General features: G+C 36.6%; 1 protein-coding gene across 1 annotated transcript in view; it reads left to right on the forward strand.

Moving 5' to 3' along the window:
- The first annotated feature begins 334 nt into the window (after positions 1–334).
- Positions 335–19,773, forward strand: part of LOC129265998 (adenylyltransferase and sulfurtransferase MOCS3-like) — a 28,806-nt gene continuing 9,367 nt past the window's right edge. The window contains exons 1-9 of the mRNA XM_064101954.1: positions 335–496; positions 9,472–9,604; positions 10,466–10,558; positions 10,764–10,884; positions 11,470–11,544; positions 12,280–12,397; positions 13,317–13,425; positions 13,882–13,944; positions 14,363–14,526. Of these exons, the coding sequence (XP_063958024.1) occupies positions 407–496; positions 9,472–9,604; positions 10,466–10,558; positions 10,764–10,884; positions 11,470–11,544; positions 12,280–12,397; positions 13,317–13,425; positions 13,882–13,944; positions 14,363–14,526 (966 nt within the window). The 5' untranslated portion in view covers positions 335–406. The remainder of the gene's footprint in view (positions 497–9,471; positions 9,605–10,465; positions 10,559–10,763; positions 10,885–11,469; positions 11,545–12,279; positions 12,398–13,316; positions 13,426–13,881; positions 13,945–14,362; positions 14,527–19,773) is intronic.

Raw genomic sequence — 19,773 nt, forward strand, 5'->3', positions numbered from 1 at the left:
TCAACTGCTTTCACGAAGGTATTTTAATGTTTTATTTCAAAGTAGTGTGAATTGTATTTTTTCCATAATGATTGCTGTTATTTATAAATGAGAAATGAAATTCATGCAGTTAGTGATTAGTCTGCAGAAACAGACCCTATCTGAAAACTTTGATTAACATTTGGGTATTGGGAATGAGCGAGATGGCACACATAATATCTTCTTCCTGTTACTGCAGGCGTCATACTCTTTAGTTTGCATATTCAGATCACTATTTGAGCAAATGTTCGCCAGCACATAACAAATTAATATTTATTTATTAAATTACGTCTCGAATAAGCAGACTAATTCCCATGTGCTACATAAATAATGTTTTGGCATTTTTGCTGGGCATGCCGCTGTAGCTGTATTACAATTTTCATTAGAAATGGAATTAAACCATCAAAATGAATTCCAAGTGCTGAAGGAGGAGAATTCTCGACTGAGGCTACAACTTGAAAAATATGAATTGGAATCGGTAAAATATGATTGAAGTAGGCCTAGTTCCAAAAAATTAAGTTTTTCCGTAACTTTTTAGTCTTACTCTTAGTCCCATGTGTTGAAATATACGCAGGGTATGGTATGAAGAAGATGGCCCTCGGCCTCGTCTGAGCTGAGTCCTGAGTAGACAGGAATAACCGTCGTTTCTGGGGATTTATTCAACAATTTCTGACATTTTACTATAATCCCCATTCACCGACGGTAGTGTGTTAGTGCGAGCCTGCATGTGTAATCTGGTCGGCAATTCGGAGGACGGGTTTTGTCCAGATTCTAAAAATGACATTTTTAAAAATTATTACTAATTAGGCCTATCTTGAACGCGAAGGCCCACTATTTTTGTTAGACTCTAATCTTTCTTTTGATACTATGTAAGTTCTATAAAATATCGAAAATATACGTTACCGATGAGTTATTCCCCGGGTTATTCCTTATTTTTTGAATTTTCTGCCGGAGAGGGAAAAATGGCGTGTGTGTGTGTGTGTATTTGAGTTTTGTCAGACGTGTATCAATCAGATATGATTATTTACGTCTGGGACCGACCTTTTACGTCACCATCCGAAAGACGTGACCAGGGCTCGTACCTCGAACCTCTGCATCAATTTGCAGCCGTCAACGAGTTGTGCTTTTATCAAGGCTTTCCGATTAAATTTTCGATATCCTGGCCAATCAATGCGAGCGACAAGCTCCGAACGCACGCACATCTACAAGCGCAAAGCCCGGGGGGGCACTTGACCAAAAAAGTAGTGGGTATGTTCCGCAGGCGAGACAAAAAACGGGGGCCTGGCTTGGAGCGGGCTTATTGTGAAAAGGAGGGTCCTCGGAACGGGCTTCGGAACGACAAATGTTTGTGAAAACGGGGGTTCTTGGAACGGGTCACTTGCGTGTGCATCCCTATGGAACGGGCATACGTGTATATGCAGCTAGCCCAGCGGCATGGGCGCTGGGTGCGCTCGCGCAGAGGCGATGGTCGGACAGCGCTCAGCGGCCGCCTTTCACCAAAATTGCAGCTCGTTGTGGCGGATCAATGCGACCGGAACGGCATAACGAAAAACATGCGAAGCTTTGCCTTTGGAGCGGATTTCTTCTTTTCTCTCGATAAGAAGAAAATGCTATGCTTCGGAGCGGCTTTCTTAGTTCTTTTTCTTAATAAGATGAAAATGCTATGCCCTGGAACAGAAATTTGAGTGTAAAAATGGGGGTCCCCTCCGCGGCACACACCCACTATGCATTATATACTGAGTGCCCCCCCCCCCCCCCCGGGCGCAAAGCAGCGGCATAAATCGCGATATACAGTGCGTATAAAAAAAAAGTTTACACTTTGAAAAAGCCCTGGGAATTAAAAAATGTACAACATGTGGGTAATTTTTTCACATAAGATCTTGGGTTTGGGTCTCATCTATCCAATGAAAGTAAAAGTTTTGACAAAATGTTACACCTGAGTGAGCACTGTCCATTTTTGTAAAGCTTGCAGAAATCTGTTTGCGCAGAAATGCTCGTTTTCATGCTGTGTCAAGGGGAAAGGGCGAAATCAAACTTACCCTGCGAACCATTTCTCATACATTTCCCACTGCACTTTTTGTCAATTGTAATAAATGGATACATTCAAGCATTTTGTAACAATTTTGCCACCCAAATTGAAATTTCAACACTTAGTAAGCACAACCTCTACCCTTTTTGTGCCAGCTGGATCTGAGGACATAGCAAAATCTGAACAAAAGTTTATATCAGACATCTCCAGCATTTTTTCACTAAGTTTTTATCATTTAAAGTGGGTTTACATTTTATTTATCATTTAATACTTGTTTCTCCATACTTTTTCCAAGCTTGACAATGATTAACAAATTGAAAATCAAGCCTAAGCCATTTTATGTAAATCACAGCTCAGTGTAAAGCAAATATCGTCACGATGGCCTCGGTGTGTGGGGGAGTGGGGTGGGGCGCAATGCACTCTTCGAAGTGTTTTGGGCAAGGAAACAAGTTAAAAAGGTAAAAGATATCTTCAAATCAATTTTACTAGCTAAATTCAACGTGTTCTTCACGATTAAGGTCTACTTTTATTCGCATAACTATTTCAAAGTTCTGCGCAAATCATTTTTCACTAACTTTTCAAAAGTAAGTGGTGCTCACTCAAGCGGAAATATTTTTCGACAGTTACATCGTCATTTGCTTAAATGGATCTGTACCAATGTTAAAATGTGGAAAAATCTTCAGGATATTACAAATGTATAATTTTACAGGATTTTTTCTAAGTGTAAACTTTTTTTTTGATACGCACTGTATAGCGACTGGTAAATACGTCTGTAAGGATGATGACGTCATCAAAGATGACAACCTATGTTGACCAACGAAAGGATCGAAGATGACGATGTTTCGATCATCATTTGAAAGGAATTAGCGGTAACTGCGGTCTAAGGTACGATATTTCTGAATTTTTAACATTTTTTCGTAAATATGCATGTGATTTCTTTTTCATAATGTGACATTTTATGTACAAAAAAACAATAGGAAAATCGGGTTTCCGCCGAATGTTAGATCTAACGTTACTGCTAATACGTTGTCTGTACGTACGGGCCTCCAAGCTCTTCAGTCTATGTATTGGTGAGTGAGCCAACGCAGTTCAGCGGAACAACCAAAATACAGAGACTGAAGCTTTTGGTCTTAAGTCCTGAGTAACCCAGGGAGCTCCCGCCCGCTCTGCGGGCCAGAGCCCATGACTCATCCGTGTAATACGAGGTGGACATATGCTCTCCAAAATGGTGTAGAATGGGGTCGCAATAGCACTCAAAAATAATAAAGGGGAAAATATAAATTATGTACTTGCTTCGATTATATGGATGGTCTATCGTGAGACACCTGACATCGAGGCACAAACTGGACCCTAAAAAATCAGAATTCAGACAAAAAAGGAAAAGTTCTGTCTTGTTTGTTCTCCTGTCAATATTGAAAAAAAAATGGCTGATCGAGAGCGAACACGACAGAGGTCTAACTTTTCCCTTTTTTGAGGGTCCAGTTTGTGCCTCGATGTCAGGATTCTGTGTCTACTCTTACACGATCACTCACACATGCATGCGAGGTTAGCTACTAGTACTACTACTAACCTCGCACAACGCATATGATTTGACAACGAATTTTTACGTTTTCATTCACACGAATATGAGTGAATAAAACGCGCCAAAACCTACATTTATTCACTACATAACTTTCATCTATCAACTAAATTTTAAAAATATATTTGAAATTATTTATAAAAATGATTTGTTAACGCTTACCAACAAATTTCAGCCAAGATACTCCGTCCGTCCGAATACTGCGTTGGAAATTACGCAAACAACAATCAAAATGCGAATTTTTCCTATCAGTCTCAATTAAAGTCGTCGGCGCATAATAGGATATTGTACAAAAAAAAATCTGCATCTCGTGTATACTTATGAAGTTCGCCATCTTTTGACAAGATGATGATGAAAGTGGACTGAATGAGCAAGTAAATAATGCTGAGCGCCTAGAATGCAGCTAGCAGTACAAGCTTCAAACAAACAAACACACCGGCAAAATATCGCGCGCCATCTTCAGGCCAAAATTAATTTTGTCGCTGATCAAAGGGCATCTACGTGAAGATCAAGAAAATATACATTATTTTTTTTAACAAACTGCTAAGAGAAGTCACCAAAGGATCCATATGGTTCGGGAAGTGTCATAGCACAATGCACAATGTGAAATTCTAACTTTAGTGTTATAATCTTTTATTTGGGCAAAAGCCCATGAAAGATTTGCATGTGTCGCATGCATTTGATATTCCTTCGCACGCGAGATGAAATGAACCCATGGGTGTCTCACGATAGACCTTCATCCATATAATCGAGGTAAGTGCATAATTTATCTTTTCCCCTTTTATTTGGAGTTCTATTGCGACCCCATTCTACCCCATTTTGGAGAGCATATGTTCGCCTAGTATTACACGGACAAGTCCTGGGCTCCGGCCCGCAAAGCGGGCCAAAGCTCCTTGGGTTAAGGCCTGAACTGAGCTGCACACCTAAAGAATTCGGCGCTAGGCCTAAAGCAGTTTCTCACCGGCAGACTTCAGGCAAATTTCCCAGCAGTAATTATTCGTGAATGTCATAACGGAAACAGCAAATCCCACAATCACATTAAAATTCAAGGTCAATGCTAGATCACCAAAAGCTTCAGTCACTGTATTTTGGTTGTTCCGCAAATCTGCATTGGCTCCACTCACCAATACATTGGGATGATAGTAAAATTAAAAAAATTGTTAAATAAATCCCCAGAAACGACGGTTATTCCTGTCTAGGTCAATGCCTACCGATAGCTTTCTGAATATTCGCAATCAGGAAACGGGTTAAGAATCATGAAAACTTGGTGCTAAATCTCACACACTATAGACAGGCTTGTTGAAGCGGGCTTTTTAGCATTGATCTTGATATTGATTTTCGTGGAAAGAGTAGTTGATTGCCTCCAAGGGGGGGAATCAAGTTGTAGCCCATTTACATAACTTCATTAACTTAGGGCTAGATCTAGAAGATGGGATTTTGAGGAGGCTTTTAATTATGTGGGAATAACGACGATGTGTGTACATGAATGGGACGCAATCCCTGGCTCCGTGGAGAGTAAGCACACGTAGTGAATGATTTTTGTATCACCTGCATAGTAGAGTGAGACTATATAGGCACCTCTTTTCCGGCGACGGCGGCAGCGGCGTCAACATCAAATCTTAACCATAGCTTAAGTTTTTGAAATGACAGCATAACTTAGAAAGTATAGTATGGACATGGTTCATGAAACTTGGACATATGGTTAATCAAGTATTACTGAAAATCCTGCCCGAGTTTTAGGTCACATGACCAAGGTCAGGTCATTTAGGGTCAATGAACTAAAACCATGTTGGATGAGTCAATATCGAAATCTTAACGTAAGGTTAAGTTTTTGAAATGTCATCATAACATAGCTTAGAAAGTATATGGACCTAGTTCATGAAACTTGGCCGTAGGGTAATCAAATATGATTATTATTTAGATGCAGGGTTTCAGAGGTGCATATATTTTTTGACGTCTTGCGAGGTTGTTTCAAAGAGACAAAATATTAAAACTGATTTCTAACGTATGCCTATGTTGGACGAAATGAATATTTTGCTCCGCCCACAATCATCGTCATCTGTATGGGAGGGTAGGTAGTCCTGTAGATCTGCGGTCATAAACACTTGATGCATAATAAGAAGTCTAACAAGAACAGTGCAAGCGTGGATGTCGAGACAATTTCAAAATGTTTGCTTCACCTTGACCAAAAAGAATCTAATCTGTTTTTAAATGAGTTGATGCTGGAGGACATACAGGCAAACTATTCCAAGATTGGATCACTCTTTTACTGAAAAATCTGCTGCGGGTGTTCAACCGACAGTGAGTCATGAAAAGTTTGAAGGGATGACCTCTTGTTCCCTGGTACTGGGACCTCATGAAGAGGGATTCTGGGTCGACTCTGTCTATACCATGCAATATTTCAAATACTTGTATCATGTCCCCTTGTTCTCTGCGGTAATGTAAGGAGTACAGATTCAGTTTAACAAGATATACTGTAAGGAGCTAAATCCTGGAAATAGTCTTGTTGCTCTACTTTGAACAGATTCAATCCTTTTATCATCAGTGATGAATCTAGGACTCCACACAACACTACAATACTTCCAAGTGTGGTCGAACAAGAGCCTTGTAAAGAGGCAGAAATATATCCGGTTTAATGTTCACAAATGCACGTTTGATGATGCCCAACATTGGTTAGCTTTCTGGATAGATGCAGATACATGTTGATGAAATGTGAGTTCACTATCAAGAGGAACACCAAGATCCCTTTCACAGTTGACATCAACCAGTGAATGATTCTCCATAGAGTATGAAGGATGCATATTGTTATTTCCTATATGAGGAGTCTTACATTTATCAGAGGCAGCTGCCATGAGAGTGACCATTTCTCAATGCCATTCAAATCGTCTTGCAGTGATTGACTACAGTCAGAGTTTCGTACTCTGGCATAAATCTTAGCGTTGTCAGTATAAAATAGTGTAGAGCTTGAAGTAACGTCTGCAGATCATTTACATACATAACAAAGAGGGTTGGCCAGAGCACACTACCCTGCAGTATGCCACTAAGTACTTGTGTCCAATCTGATTTAAGATCGTCAAAAACAATACACTGTACACGATGAGAAAGGAAGGCCTTGACCCATGTTAAAAAGCGGATCACGTATTCCAAACGATTCATTTTTTCTTATAATTCTGGTGTGTGGAACAGAGTCAAAGGCTTTTCTGAAGTCCAAGTATATCACGTCAACAGGATCACCACAATCAATACTTTTGGTCCGATCTTCAAGCTGGCAAATCAATTGTGTTGTACATGAACGGCCAGGTACAAATCCATGTTGAGCTTCACAAAATAGCTGCTGAATAACTCCTGTGCTTGACAAAGTCATCTCTCAGAATGGATTCCACAACTTTCACCACCACAGACATGAGACTAATGGGCCGGTGGTTACTAGCATCCTTCCTGCTACCTTTCTTGAAGATAGCAGTATATATTCCAAGTGCAAATTTAGAAGATTTTTCAAATATATCTCAAGAGCCAAAAAGATAAGTCCGACATCCACACACGCATGCATCCAGACTCTTCAATGAACATCCTGTGCGAGTTTCAGGTCACATGACAAGATTATCATTGGTTACTGAATGATTGCGCGCATGAAGCTATTGTTACGTCACATTAAAATTGCATTGCGTATTAGTTGCCAGGTGTGGCAAAGGAACGAGATTGCGTCAGTTTATTGAATTCAAACGCACTTGCACTATATGCAAGCGCATCTTTACAGAGATTTCTTTTTAAAAACATGACAATACTCAGTCGCCATGCTCATGATTTACAGGATTGATATAAAATGGTAAATATATATATTTTTTTTGCTTTATTTATGTTTAGCTCTGTGGGGGTAGCTAAATGATAATAATATTGGATGACCAATTTTTGTGGGATGCGTACGAATATTGATACTCGCTGAAGAACAATATTAGATTTGTCTTCGACTCATTTAATATTGTTCTTCAGCTTGTACAATATTTGTATGCATCCCACTCAAGGCCATCCAATATTCCCTAAACATCCTGCCTGAGTTTCAAGTCTCATGACCAAGGTCAAAGGTCATTTAGGGTCAATGAACTTTGGCCAGGTTGGGAATATTTGTTGAATTACCATCATAACTTTATGATTTTATGGATCTGATTATAAAACTTGGACATAAGAGTAATCAAGTATCACTGAACATCCTGTGCGAGTTTCAGGTCACATGTCCAAGGTCATTTAAGGTCAATGAACTTTGGCCATTTTGGGGTATTTGTTGAATTACCATCATAACTCTGAAATTGTATTGGTCTAGTTCTTAAAACTTGGACATAAGTGTAATAAAGTATCACTGAACATCCTGTGCAAGTTTCAGGTCACATGACCAAGGTCAAACTTTGGCCATGTTGGGGGTAATTATTAAGTTGCTGTCACAACTTTCAAAGTTTATAGATATAGTTTATGAATTATGGACATCAAGTATCACTAACAAGTCTTAGATCACATGATCAAGGTCAAATGTCATTTATGGTCAATGAATGTCGTATTGTGTCTTTATATGAATGGTGTTTTTTGTGAATAATTATTTGATAGTAGTTTTTAAAGTCAGCACTGCTGCTATATTGAATCATGTAATGCAGGTGAGACTGCCAGAGGCAATCTCTTGGCGAATCTAGGAGCCTCCGGCTAATCTAGTCCTAGATCTACATCCATTCCCAATTGTGATATTCGGAAAAGCGGTGGGTGTATTATTTTATTATTACCAGGCCTAGACCCTATTAACCTTGAAATGTAATTGAGAGACGTGCTCTGACATTTGCAACCAATTACTGGTGGCAACAATTGTCTGGTTGAATTTTTTGTTACGATAAACCAGCAGTGAATCCTAGTCATATAAACAACAAAAACTGTAAACACAAGACCAAAGGCAAAGTGAATTGTCAGTGGCTGCTTTGCTGCTAATTGCAGCCTCTCTGCAAGTGTGCATAGTCTTCTGCATCAGACGTATTGCTCACATTTTTTTTACAAGCATCAGACTTGTAAAGGCAAAGACAAAAGCTGCTGTATTAATATAAATTCAGTCTTTATTGACACTACAGTGAAGACAAAGTCTAAGTCTAACTGTTAAATGATGACATCAAGATTGAAGTTGAAATAGAGCTGTCCCTGATATCCATTAACTTGTGGCCGAGTTTTAGCTGATTGAGCTCAATTTAGTTCTCTGAAAATAAGCAAAATTAACCTAAAGATTTTGACATTTTTATGATTTGAACTTGCTATGAAAGTTAATTAGTCTTCAAGGAACTGACCATGAAGTGTAAAATGCAGGTCTTGAGAACTAGTATTGGAAGTAGTGGCAGTGATCAGGCAGAGACCTCGAGACAGAGGCATTGTGGCATCCAACCATACAGATTTTGCTCACAGCGCAATGAGAATAGGATGCAGAAAAAGTATCTAATTGAAAAAGGGGGCATTGTCGCCAATGTATGTGAGTGCCCCTATAGTTTGTGCTTGTATCAAGTACTTTTTTGACAACATTTACCGTCTGTTCTGGGTAATCATTTTATCAATACTGATAGTTTTCATTATTTCCCATTACGGTACTGTAAAATGGCTGGTCCAGCGCTAACAGTAACCATACACAATGATAGATCGCAAAAGTGGAAGCCAATGCCTGATTTTGGTAGTAGAATTATGCATGCTTTTTAATACCAGACAGATTGCATACACAAAAAATGAATGATTTACAAAAGGGTCTTGCTATGAAAAAATAGATTAATTTGTAGCAATTGAACATTGTATTTGTTATTTTGGGTTTGTAAATGTTGTTTTTATTATCTAGATGAAAGCTAAGACAGAGCATGATTCAAGCAATGGCATGTTGGCTGAAAAGAGTTCAAACGTCTCCAATCTGGATAATGCTAGCATCAAGAGATACAGCAGACAACTCATACTACCAGAACTAGGAGTCAAAGGTTAGATATCTAAAAATCTTTTGAAACAACATCAGCTATATGAAAACAGAAAAAAAAATCAGAACAAGTTGGATGTTATTGTAAGATTTGTAACACAAAGCAGATATTCCAGCTTGTACAGTGTATATACCAATTTCAGTGGCAGGTCCAGGCAAATGCACAAGGGACACATACAGCATTTATATTTTGAGAATCATCCTTTGAACATCCATTTGATGTAGCTAAATCTTTATCATCTGCACCCCCTATATTTAAAAATATAATGTAATGCAATTGCTATCAAGAGGCAAGAGGACAATGAAATGACTAGCTACATAAAATTTCATTACCATTTTAGAAAGAATGTTATTGCTGTGAAAACTGAAATTTCAAACCTGTTAAAAACCAGCAGATATGTAGGAAGAAAAAGTTGTCCTGTACATGAAGAAGTAATCCCAAAGCCCTTTTTGTTTTGTCCAAATTATTTTCATCTAATAAAGTTCACATTTTTTTTCTAGTAACCTTCATGGTTTATTAAGCAGATTCTCAATAATTTTTTATTCCCATCAGCTAAAGTTTATAGATTAAACTTTTTTTTTTTCACAAGCATATGAATTGAAAATTCAAAATTTTTGCAAGTTTGATCAGGATTGACAGAAAATGCACTCACATTGTGTTAAATCAGAAAAAGTGTGGATTTCTCATTAGCATAAGAAAGGGTCACCGTTCGTGCTAGCCAATACTGGAATTCATGTCTTCCTCTCTCAAATACATAATGGATTTTTATTTGTGAAAATTTATAATTTTACATTTTTTTGTATGAATTTCACAGAGATGTACACAGTCTTTTACTCATTTTATATTTTTCTATTCAACCTCCAGGTCAGCTGCAGATTGCTAATTCTTCAGCATTGATCATTGGTGCTGGTGGTCTTGGATGCCCAGCTGCTGTCTATCTTGCTGCTGCTGGTATTGGTATGTATCAGTCAAGTCATGTAAAATAAGGTTTGAATGATGAAAACAAGTTCCTTGATATTTTTCCCCTCATTTTTCTTTCTTCTTCAAACATTTGACTATCAGTCTTGTTTGGAATGGTCTCGGTTACAATTAAAGTTATGGTATGAATGATATTCATTAATTATTAGTATCATTGAATACTGAATTGACTTTTAAATTCCAGGTCGACTCGGAGTTGTGGACTACGATGATGTAGAACTGAGTAACCTTCACAGACAGATCCTCCATACAGAGCAGAGAGTAGGATGGTCCAAGTCAGAATCTATCAAGTCTAGTGTTAAAAAGTAGGTGTAAAGATCACTTTGTAGACACTAGTAAGGTGTGTTGCAGTGTTGTATTCAAGGCCCAAACCCTCAAGGCCAAGGCATGGTAAAAATAAGCCGGAGGCCAAGGCCGAGTATCAAGGCACTACACCACTGGTGTGTTGGTCTCTGGACTGGATAGTTCCAATCTGCAATGATGTACTTTGGTAAGGAAGGAAGGGTGGTCTCTCAAATATTACAAGGTACGTCTGAAAGGTGTGTCTGAAATCTTTTGAATCACTCTGTAAAGGGAATGAGGTCTAGTATTTTGTTCTTTGAATTAAACCAGATACTACAGGTTTCAGATCCCTGCCACATTACCATTATCATCAGTTAGATGAGTGGATTGGTCCTATTCAGACTTTATAACAATATGTCAGAAGGGATGTTAGAAAAATGGCTCTGAAATCCATTTTCCGTACCAGATTTTCTTGTTGATCTTGGGTGCAAGTTTAATCACAGCTAGCTTGTAGGATTAACATTACTTTTTGTATTTCTAACTGCCCCAAATAAGAATATAGGAAGTGAGAAATGATTGAACATCATTTTTATTCTTAATATCCCCAGCCTCAATTCATCGGTGCAATGTCAAGCCTACCAAGTGCAGCTAGACAGAAACAATGCTATGGACATCATCAGACAATATCCTTTTCATGAGACACCCCAGAGCTTGTTCAGACATACTGTACCTTAAAGCTCACCAACAACACTCTGTACCATTCATTATACTAAGTCACAGTAAAAATAAATGTTACGGGGGAAAACTAGACCAAAGTATTGAAAAGCTTACTGCCAAATACCATGTCACAAGTTTTAGGACCCATCCCCCCCAAATAAATTTTAAGAAAATATCTTTTTGACAAGTGGTGATGCATGTTTATTGAAATTATTCAAGTTTTTTTTATAAAGTCCAAACACTATAATATTACAGAAGTTTTTGTTTAGCTTTGTTACACTGTGTCTCGAACAAAGATGAATAAGATGAATAGAAATATTCTATTGCAAATGTGTGCCATACAAAAATTATGTAATGTTTTCAAAGTGTAATTAAATTGTAAACACTTAGAAGATAAAGCTAATCTCACAGTAATTACTGTTATACCAATAATATAATGTAAAGAATGAGGTTTTAAGTGACAAATTCCTTCAATATTTTTATAGTATACAAATATGCCAGGGTATTTTGGAGAAAGTATAGTGACAGATTATTCAGCAGAGGTAGAGCTGTGCATGCTCATTGCAAATATTGATAATGCCTTTTGAAATATAATGAAAATTTATCTTTTATCACATGAGCACCGTTTCATAGAAAGGATACTATATATAGTAAGTAATGGCAATGAGAAGATTATTATTCCTTGACTGTCTTTGTTACACATATGATATGGTATTGGACTGTACAGACAATGTTGCTACAAGGTATCTACTGAATGATGCATGTGTGCTGTCAGGGAAGCCATTGATCTCCGGAAGTGCTCTCAGGTTTGAGGGACAGGTAAGCTTTAAAAGGAAGAGATACTTTAACTTTCTTGGAAGGTGGATTGTATTTTTGTTGACACTAGGTTTTTGATTAAAGTTCTGGAAATACCTGTAATTTATAACAATACATCTTGTCCAGATTAATTAGCTGTCTCGGCATTCAAAATTGGTGGATTGTTGCAGACATTATTAGCCAAGGACAGGGTTGGGCTCAATTATAAGGTAATTGATCAATTACGTAATTAATTACATTTTTTGAGTAAATTTAATTGTAATTGTATTTGAAAAAAAATGTAATTCACTTCAATTATTGCCAATTACTTTTAATTAAATTCAATTACTTTTACACTGTACAATAAACTTACTTAATTTATGATGGAATTTCATGACCTTTTTCATGTCAACTGCTGCAGCATCAAAGAGTGTAACAAAAAACAGAATCCGTGCTCTTTAACATAAACCTTCATCTTGTCAGTTTCTCTGTAACTTAGAATTATGTTGAAATAGGTGGTACTAACGTTAGTACATTTATACAAGATACAAATTAATTTCATTTATTACTTTTGTAGAAAGTAATTGAAATTTTAATTGTAATTGAATTAAAGTAATTGGTAATTGTAATTGAAAAAAAAAGTAGTTTAATCGAAAAGTAATTGTAATTGTACATTATTGTACATCATTTTTAGATCATGAATTTAGTGATAGAAATTATAGGAGAAAGAGGAAGGGGAAGGGGAAACGAAGAAAAAGAACCACTTGCAATTTCAATTTTTCTTCTTGTTTACAATACAAAGTGGTTGCAATACAAAGTATTGCAAATATAAAGCACTATGAAGGAATGTTCCTTGTAAAAGTAATTCCATTATGGGTTAAATTTCCCATGATTGCTGACAAGTATCTGACTTTAATGATGATTGTCTCTTTCCCCTTTCCAGCTCACTGTATATAACCATGAAGGGGGTCCATGTTACCGTTGTTTGTACCCCAAACCTCCCCCAGCGGAGACGGTCACCAACTGCTCTGAAGGTGGTGTATTAGGAGTAGGTGAGTTATAACCCCCTCCTCTTCTGTTTTCTCAAAATGTCAATTTACATTGATGAACTCTTGTATATTAAATTTTTGCATATTTTGAAGCTTAACATGGATTGACATGAACTTGGTCTGGATGGAACCAACAACCAAAAAATTAATAAGATAAAAGTAAAAAATAGAGAGGGGAAATTGTTCGAAGATTTGATGACACATTATTGCCAAATTATGACTTTTTATTCCATTACCCTTGACAAATGGAGTAAATAGTACATGACTTAAAATATACAATCAGCAAGGAGATTTGTGACTTAGGCAATGTTAAGGCACCATTGAGTCAACCTTATATTTACCCCTTAGAATTGGTAATGTAATATATAATTCAGAAGGTAAATTGTATTTCATTGTGAAATTCGTAGAGGAATGAAAATCAATATTACATTATTTCTTTCTTCCCTTTATTCATTTCAGTTCCTGGAATCATTGGTTGTATACAAGCATTAGAAGCCATTAAATTGGCTGCTGATATTGGCAGTATCCTTTTCCAATGAACTTGGTTAAGCCATTGGGTACTTTAACCAAATGAGAATTTCAGAATTCAGTCTTCAACTTGTTTACATATTCTCTTGTGGGTCAGAGACTCAGGAGAAATCTGGGTACCTGAACACTGTCTCCAGAGACCAAAAAGGCAGTGTAAGTCAAGAAATGAATTTTTGAAAATCAAAACGATGCTCTTTGAAATCAACTATGATTAAATTTGTTTTGATTTATAGAAAAAAGGAGGAAAAGAGTTATTGTTGAATTTGTTTTTTAGGATGATAAAAGAAATTTCAGAAGTGATGATATTCAATGTCATGCAGAGACAGGTAAGGAGAGTTAATCATTGCGAGAGGGAAACACTTTCTCATATATATTGCATGGTAAAATCATGTTCCTTGACTGAATTCACCAGCGTCATACTCTCAGAAGCTATTGGTATTTGATGGTTTAGATGGTACATACAGGACTATCAAACTAAGACCTAAAAAACCAACATGTGTTTTGTGTGGTGACAATCCATCGGTGACACAGCTCATCGACTATGAAGAATTCTGTGGTGCCAGCGCAACCGATAAGGTATTCGATTAGATTTGTTCAGCATTCATTGTAAGAGCTTTTAGTCTAGGAGATTGGGGGCTTTATTCAGAATTTTTGGTGGGGAAGGTTTGACAAGCTTATCCGGGGTAAAATTGTGCGCTGATTCCAAAAATGTCACTCTTATTGACCGTACTCACGCCATTTTGGCCATTTTGGCAAATTTTTGACCAAAAATGACAATTTTGACCACTCTTTGAAAAATTGTCCCTAAACAGAATGCTTTTGTAGCCACATGCAATCAGAAGGGTCTGTCTTAAGTAAAAATGCACCCAGATTCCAGATAAAGTGGTTTCATTTGCCAAATCACAAGAGAAGTGGTCATGACAATTTTCATGATTTTTTTGTCCGTAATGTGTTACAAATATTTATCAGAGCTACGACTGGATGTTTTTAGAAATCCACATTTATTTTCAAAATATGCGCTGGATCATAACCATCAACCCCATGTAATTTATTCTGTCAGTTTTGACCTATGAGGGTCATTTTGGGTACTTTAGACATAACTGAACATTCGCGCAGTTTGCATTACTAACTGTTCAAATAGGCAGGAAATTGAGGACTTCAGCGTGTTTTATCTTCTTCCCTTATATAATGAGAATGCATTTAAATGTCTTTCTGGTGTAGAATTTTATGCTGATTCCAAATATATCAGTCATAATAACCCTATTTAATAGCTTGTGGTCATTTTGACCACTTATGGCCCTTAAAATGGCCAATGACATCAGTTCATTTTACCCCCAAATACTTTGAACGTTACCAGAACCATTACAAGGTGTGCTGCGACACCTAATATTGGTGTGTTAATCCTTTAAATTGAACATCTCACAAAGTGTTTTGACCTTTTGTAATTTATTCCATCAGTTTTGAGTTTTGACCTATGAGGGCCATTGGGGGTACTTTATACATAACTGACCATTCACGCAGTTATGCATAATAAAGTGCACATATACATGTAGGCAGGAATTTGAGGACTTATAGCGTGTTTTATCTTCTTCCCATATAAAATGCAAATGCGTACAACAATCCATCTTGTGTAGAATTTTATGCTGATTCCAAATATATGAGTCTTAATGACACTATTCAATAGCTTATGGTTATTTTGGCCACTTATGGTCCTTAAAATGACCAATGACATCGTTCATTTTACCCCCAAATACTTCGAACGTTACCAGAATCGTTACAAGGGTGTGTTGCGACACCTAACATTGGTGTGTGTTAATCCTTTTGAACATCTCAAAATTATTTTGACCTCATGTAATTTATTCCATCAGTTTTGAACTATGAGGGTCATTTGGGGTACTTTAGACATAACTGACCATTCACGCAGTTTTGCATATAATAAACTGCACATAGGCAGGAATTTGAGATCTTCAGCGTGTTTTATCTCCTTCCCTTATAAAATGGGAATGCATTGAAAGGTCCAATTTGTATAGAATATTATGCTGATTCTAAATATATCAGTCTTAATGACCCTATTGAACACCTTATGGTCATTTTGGCCACTTATGGCCTTAAAAATGACCAATAACATCAGTTCAATTTATCCAAAAATACCTCAATGTTACCAGAATCGTTACCAGGGTGTGCTGTGACATCTAACATTGGTGTATTAATCCTTTAAAATGAACATTTCAAAAGTATTTTGACCTCATGTAATTTATATCATTAGTTTTGACTTTTGACCTATGAGGGTCATTTTGGGTAACTGACAATTCGTGCAATTTTGCATAATAAATGTGCTAATCGGCAGGAGTTTGAGGTCTTCAGTGTGCTTTATCTTCCTCCTTTATCAAATGGGAATGATGCATAGGTCGTTCTTGTGTAGAATTTCATGCTGATTCCCAATATGTCAGTCTTAATGACCCCATTTAACAGATTATGGTCATTTTGGCCACTTTTGGCCCCCCAAATGACCAATACCATCTGTTCAATACTTCAATTTATCCAAAAATACTTTGAATGTTAATATAATCGTTACAAGGGTGTGCTGTGACACCTAACACTGGTATATTTATCATTTAAATTGAGTGTCCCAAAAATATTTTGACCACCTTGGTCATTTTGGCCACATTGTCCCTGCCCAATGTGTATACTAAATCAGCCTATAGTGAACATTGTTAGGAGACAATTCAGGATTGTGTTAATATTAGCATCAAATAATTGTTAAATGGGAAAAGTTTGAAAGTTTTTGGGTGAAAATCAATGCAATGATTCCATATAAACGAGTGTTATTGGCCGAACTATTGGACTTCGTGGTCATTTTGATCACTTTTCCTCAATAATTTCTAGTGACCACACATTATTTGATTTAAAAAGGGCTCAAATGTTGCTTAATATTATTTTCAGCGTGAGCTACTACACCAATAATCAAGAGTTTAATGAATGTGATAAAAACCTTTACATCAAGTATACATAAGGTTGTTTTACCATTCACTTTGGTCATTTTCATGATTTAGGCACATTGACCATTTTGTAATTCATGGAAAGGAATTCAAGAATGAGATATTGTTAGCATCATTTAATGTTAGATAGGATATATTACAAAAACTTTCTGAACCAGATTAATACAATGATTTCAAATATATCAGTCTTAATGACTACTAAGTGGTCATTTTGGTCACTTTTGGTCCCTACAATTAGCAATGACAATTACATGTATCAAAAGTATTCCAATGTTGTTGCTCTATATTTTTGTAAGATTTGTTGTATCAATCATAATCAGTGACAAATTATTTAATTCAATATGATATTACTAATAGTACATAATCAAAATGTGACAATTTTGGCTACTTTGACCGTTTATCCAATGTGTGAATTTATAAACATGACTTAGCAGCAATTGTAGGTCTATGAACATGATGAAATGCGTTCAATCCCTTTTGATGGGAAATATCAAAGGCTCACCTTGAGTAAAAATTGTGCCAAATATCTTATGACTGTCTACTGTGGCCCCTTTGATCACTGTATGTTCCTAAATAGCCAGCATTGTTTTCCTTCTTTAAAGTCAAATTGTACTGAGAATCATTGCAAAGCAAAATGGTTCACAAACATCACATTGGCATGATTGGTGAGCAGCAAATTTACCCTTAATTCTTTTGAAGACGTACTGGGTAATAAAACAGATTCTCTATTTGAAATTATTCTCTGTGCCGATTTTCGGTCACTCTTTAACAATTTAGGGCAAGTTCTCCAATTTCAACTTTACCAATCATGCCAATGTGAGGTTTGTGGAACATTATACAAAATGAAAAAGGTAATAAATATGCATCATGGTCACATCTATTCGTGAAATTCACTTTGACCAATAGCTTTGTAATGACGCACCTTTGAATTGAGGATTAGTGCCTTCCTCTAGAATATAGTTATCTGTATAATTTAAATTAAAAAGGAGGGAATAATGTTATGGCTACTCAATGACCATACAATGACCACTTGGGCCACATTAGACAGTGGTGAGGTATTTGGCACAATTTTTTTACTCAAGGTGAGCTTGTAATATTTCCAATCGAAAGGGATTGAACGCATTTCCACAATTGCTCCTGTCATGTTTTTTTTATACAAAAGTCATACATGCGATAAATAGTCAAAATGGCCAAAATGGTTTCAAAATTTTGATTATGTACTATTAGTCATATCATATTGAAATCAATAATTGATATAATACATCTTATTAACAATACAGAGCGACAACAGAATTTGAATCCTTTTTGATACATGCAAATGTTATTGGTCATTCTCGGGACCAAAAGCGACCACTAGCTCATAAATGGTCATTAAGACTAAGATATTTGGAATCACTAAGCTACATTAATCTAGAAAAATGTCTTAACATAACATGTTAATGATGCTAAAATGTCTCATTCCTGAATTTGCTGCCCCATATATGTGAGGTTTCCATAATCATTTTCTGTGTGGTCAAGGTGGCTAAAATCATATAAATGACCACAGTGCATGGTCAAACAACCTTATGTATGCTCGATGTAAAGGATTTTATCACAATTATCAACACTCTTCACCGATTATTGGTAGCTCATGCTGATAATGATACTGACCAACATTTGAGCCCTTTTTGACTCATCAAAGCATGTATGGTCTCTCTCTTAGCTGATCCCTCCACTAATTGAAGATTCCTAGGGTCCATGGTCACTGGTCAATATTGAGGGAAACGTCAAAATGACCACAGGGTCCAAAAGTTATGCCAATAACACTGGTCTGTGTGGAATCGTTTCATTGATTTCCACCAAGAAGCTTTCAAACTTCCTCATTTCACAATAATTGATGCTAATATTAACGCAATCCAAAATTTCTCCTCACCATGTTCCATATAACCTGAATTAACAGACACAATGAGCAGGGCTGGCCGGGGGTCAAGGTGGCCAAAATGACCAAGGTAGTCAACTTTGGGGATGCTCAATTTTAAGGATTCATTCACCGGTGTTGGGTGTCACAGCACACCCTTGTTAAGATTCTGGTAACATTCGAAGTATTTTTGGATAAATTGAACTGATGTTATTGGCCATTTTAAGGGCCATAAGTGGCCAAAATGACCTTAAGCTGTTGAATAGGGTCATTAGGACTGATATATTTGGAATTAGCATCAAATTTAAACAAGATGAACTTTTGAATGCATTTCAATTTTATATGGGAAGAAGATAAAACATGCTGAAGACCTCAAATTCCTGCCTATATGTGCAGTTTATTATGCAAAACTGCGTGAATGGTCAGTTATGTCTAAAGTACGCCAAATGACCCTCATAGGTCAAAACTGATGGAATAAATTGCATGAGGTCAAAATACATTTGAGATGTTCAATTTAAAGGATTAATACACCAATGTTAGGTGTCACAGTATGCCCTTGTAACCATTCTGGTAACATTCAAAGTATTTTTGGATAAATTGAACTGATGTCATTGGTCATTTTAAGGGCCATAAGTGGTCAAAATGACCTTAAGCTGTTAAATAGGGTCATTAAGACCGATATATTTGGAATCAGCATAAAATTCTACACAAGAAAGACATTTAAATGCATTCTCATTTTATAAGGGAAGAAGATAAAACACACTGAAGTCCTCAATTTCCTGCCTATTTGAACAGTTAATAATGCAAAACTGCGCGAATGGTCAGTTATGTCTAAAGTACGCCAAATGACCCTCATAGGTCAAAACTGACAGAATAAATTACATGAGGTTGATGGGTATGATCCAGCGCACATTTTGAAAATAAATG

This window comes from Lytechinus pictus, chromosome 7, assembly GCF_037042905.1.
Source record: "Lytechinus pictus isolate F3 Inbred chromosome 7, Lp3.0, whole genome shotgun sequence".
Taxonomy (NCBI): Eukaryota; Metazoa; Echinodermata; class Echinoidea; order Temnopleuroida; family Toxopneustidae; genus Lytechinus; species Lytechinus pictus.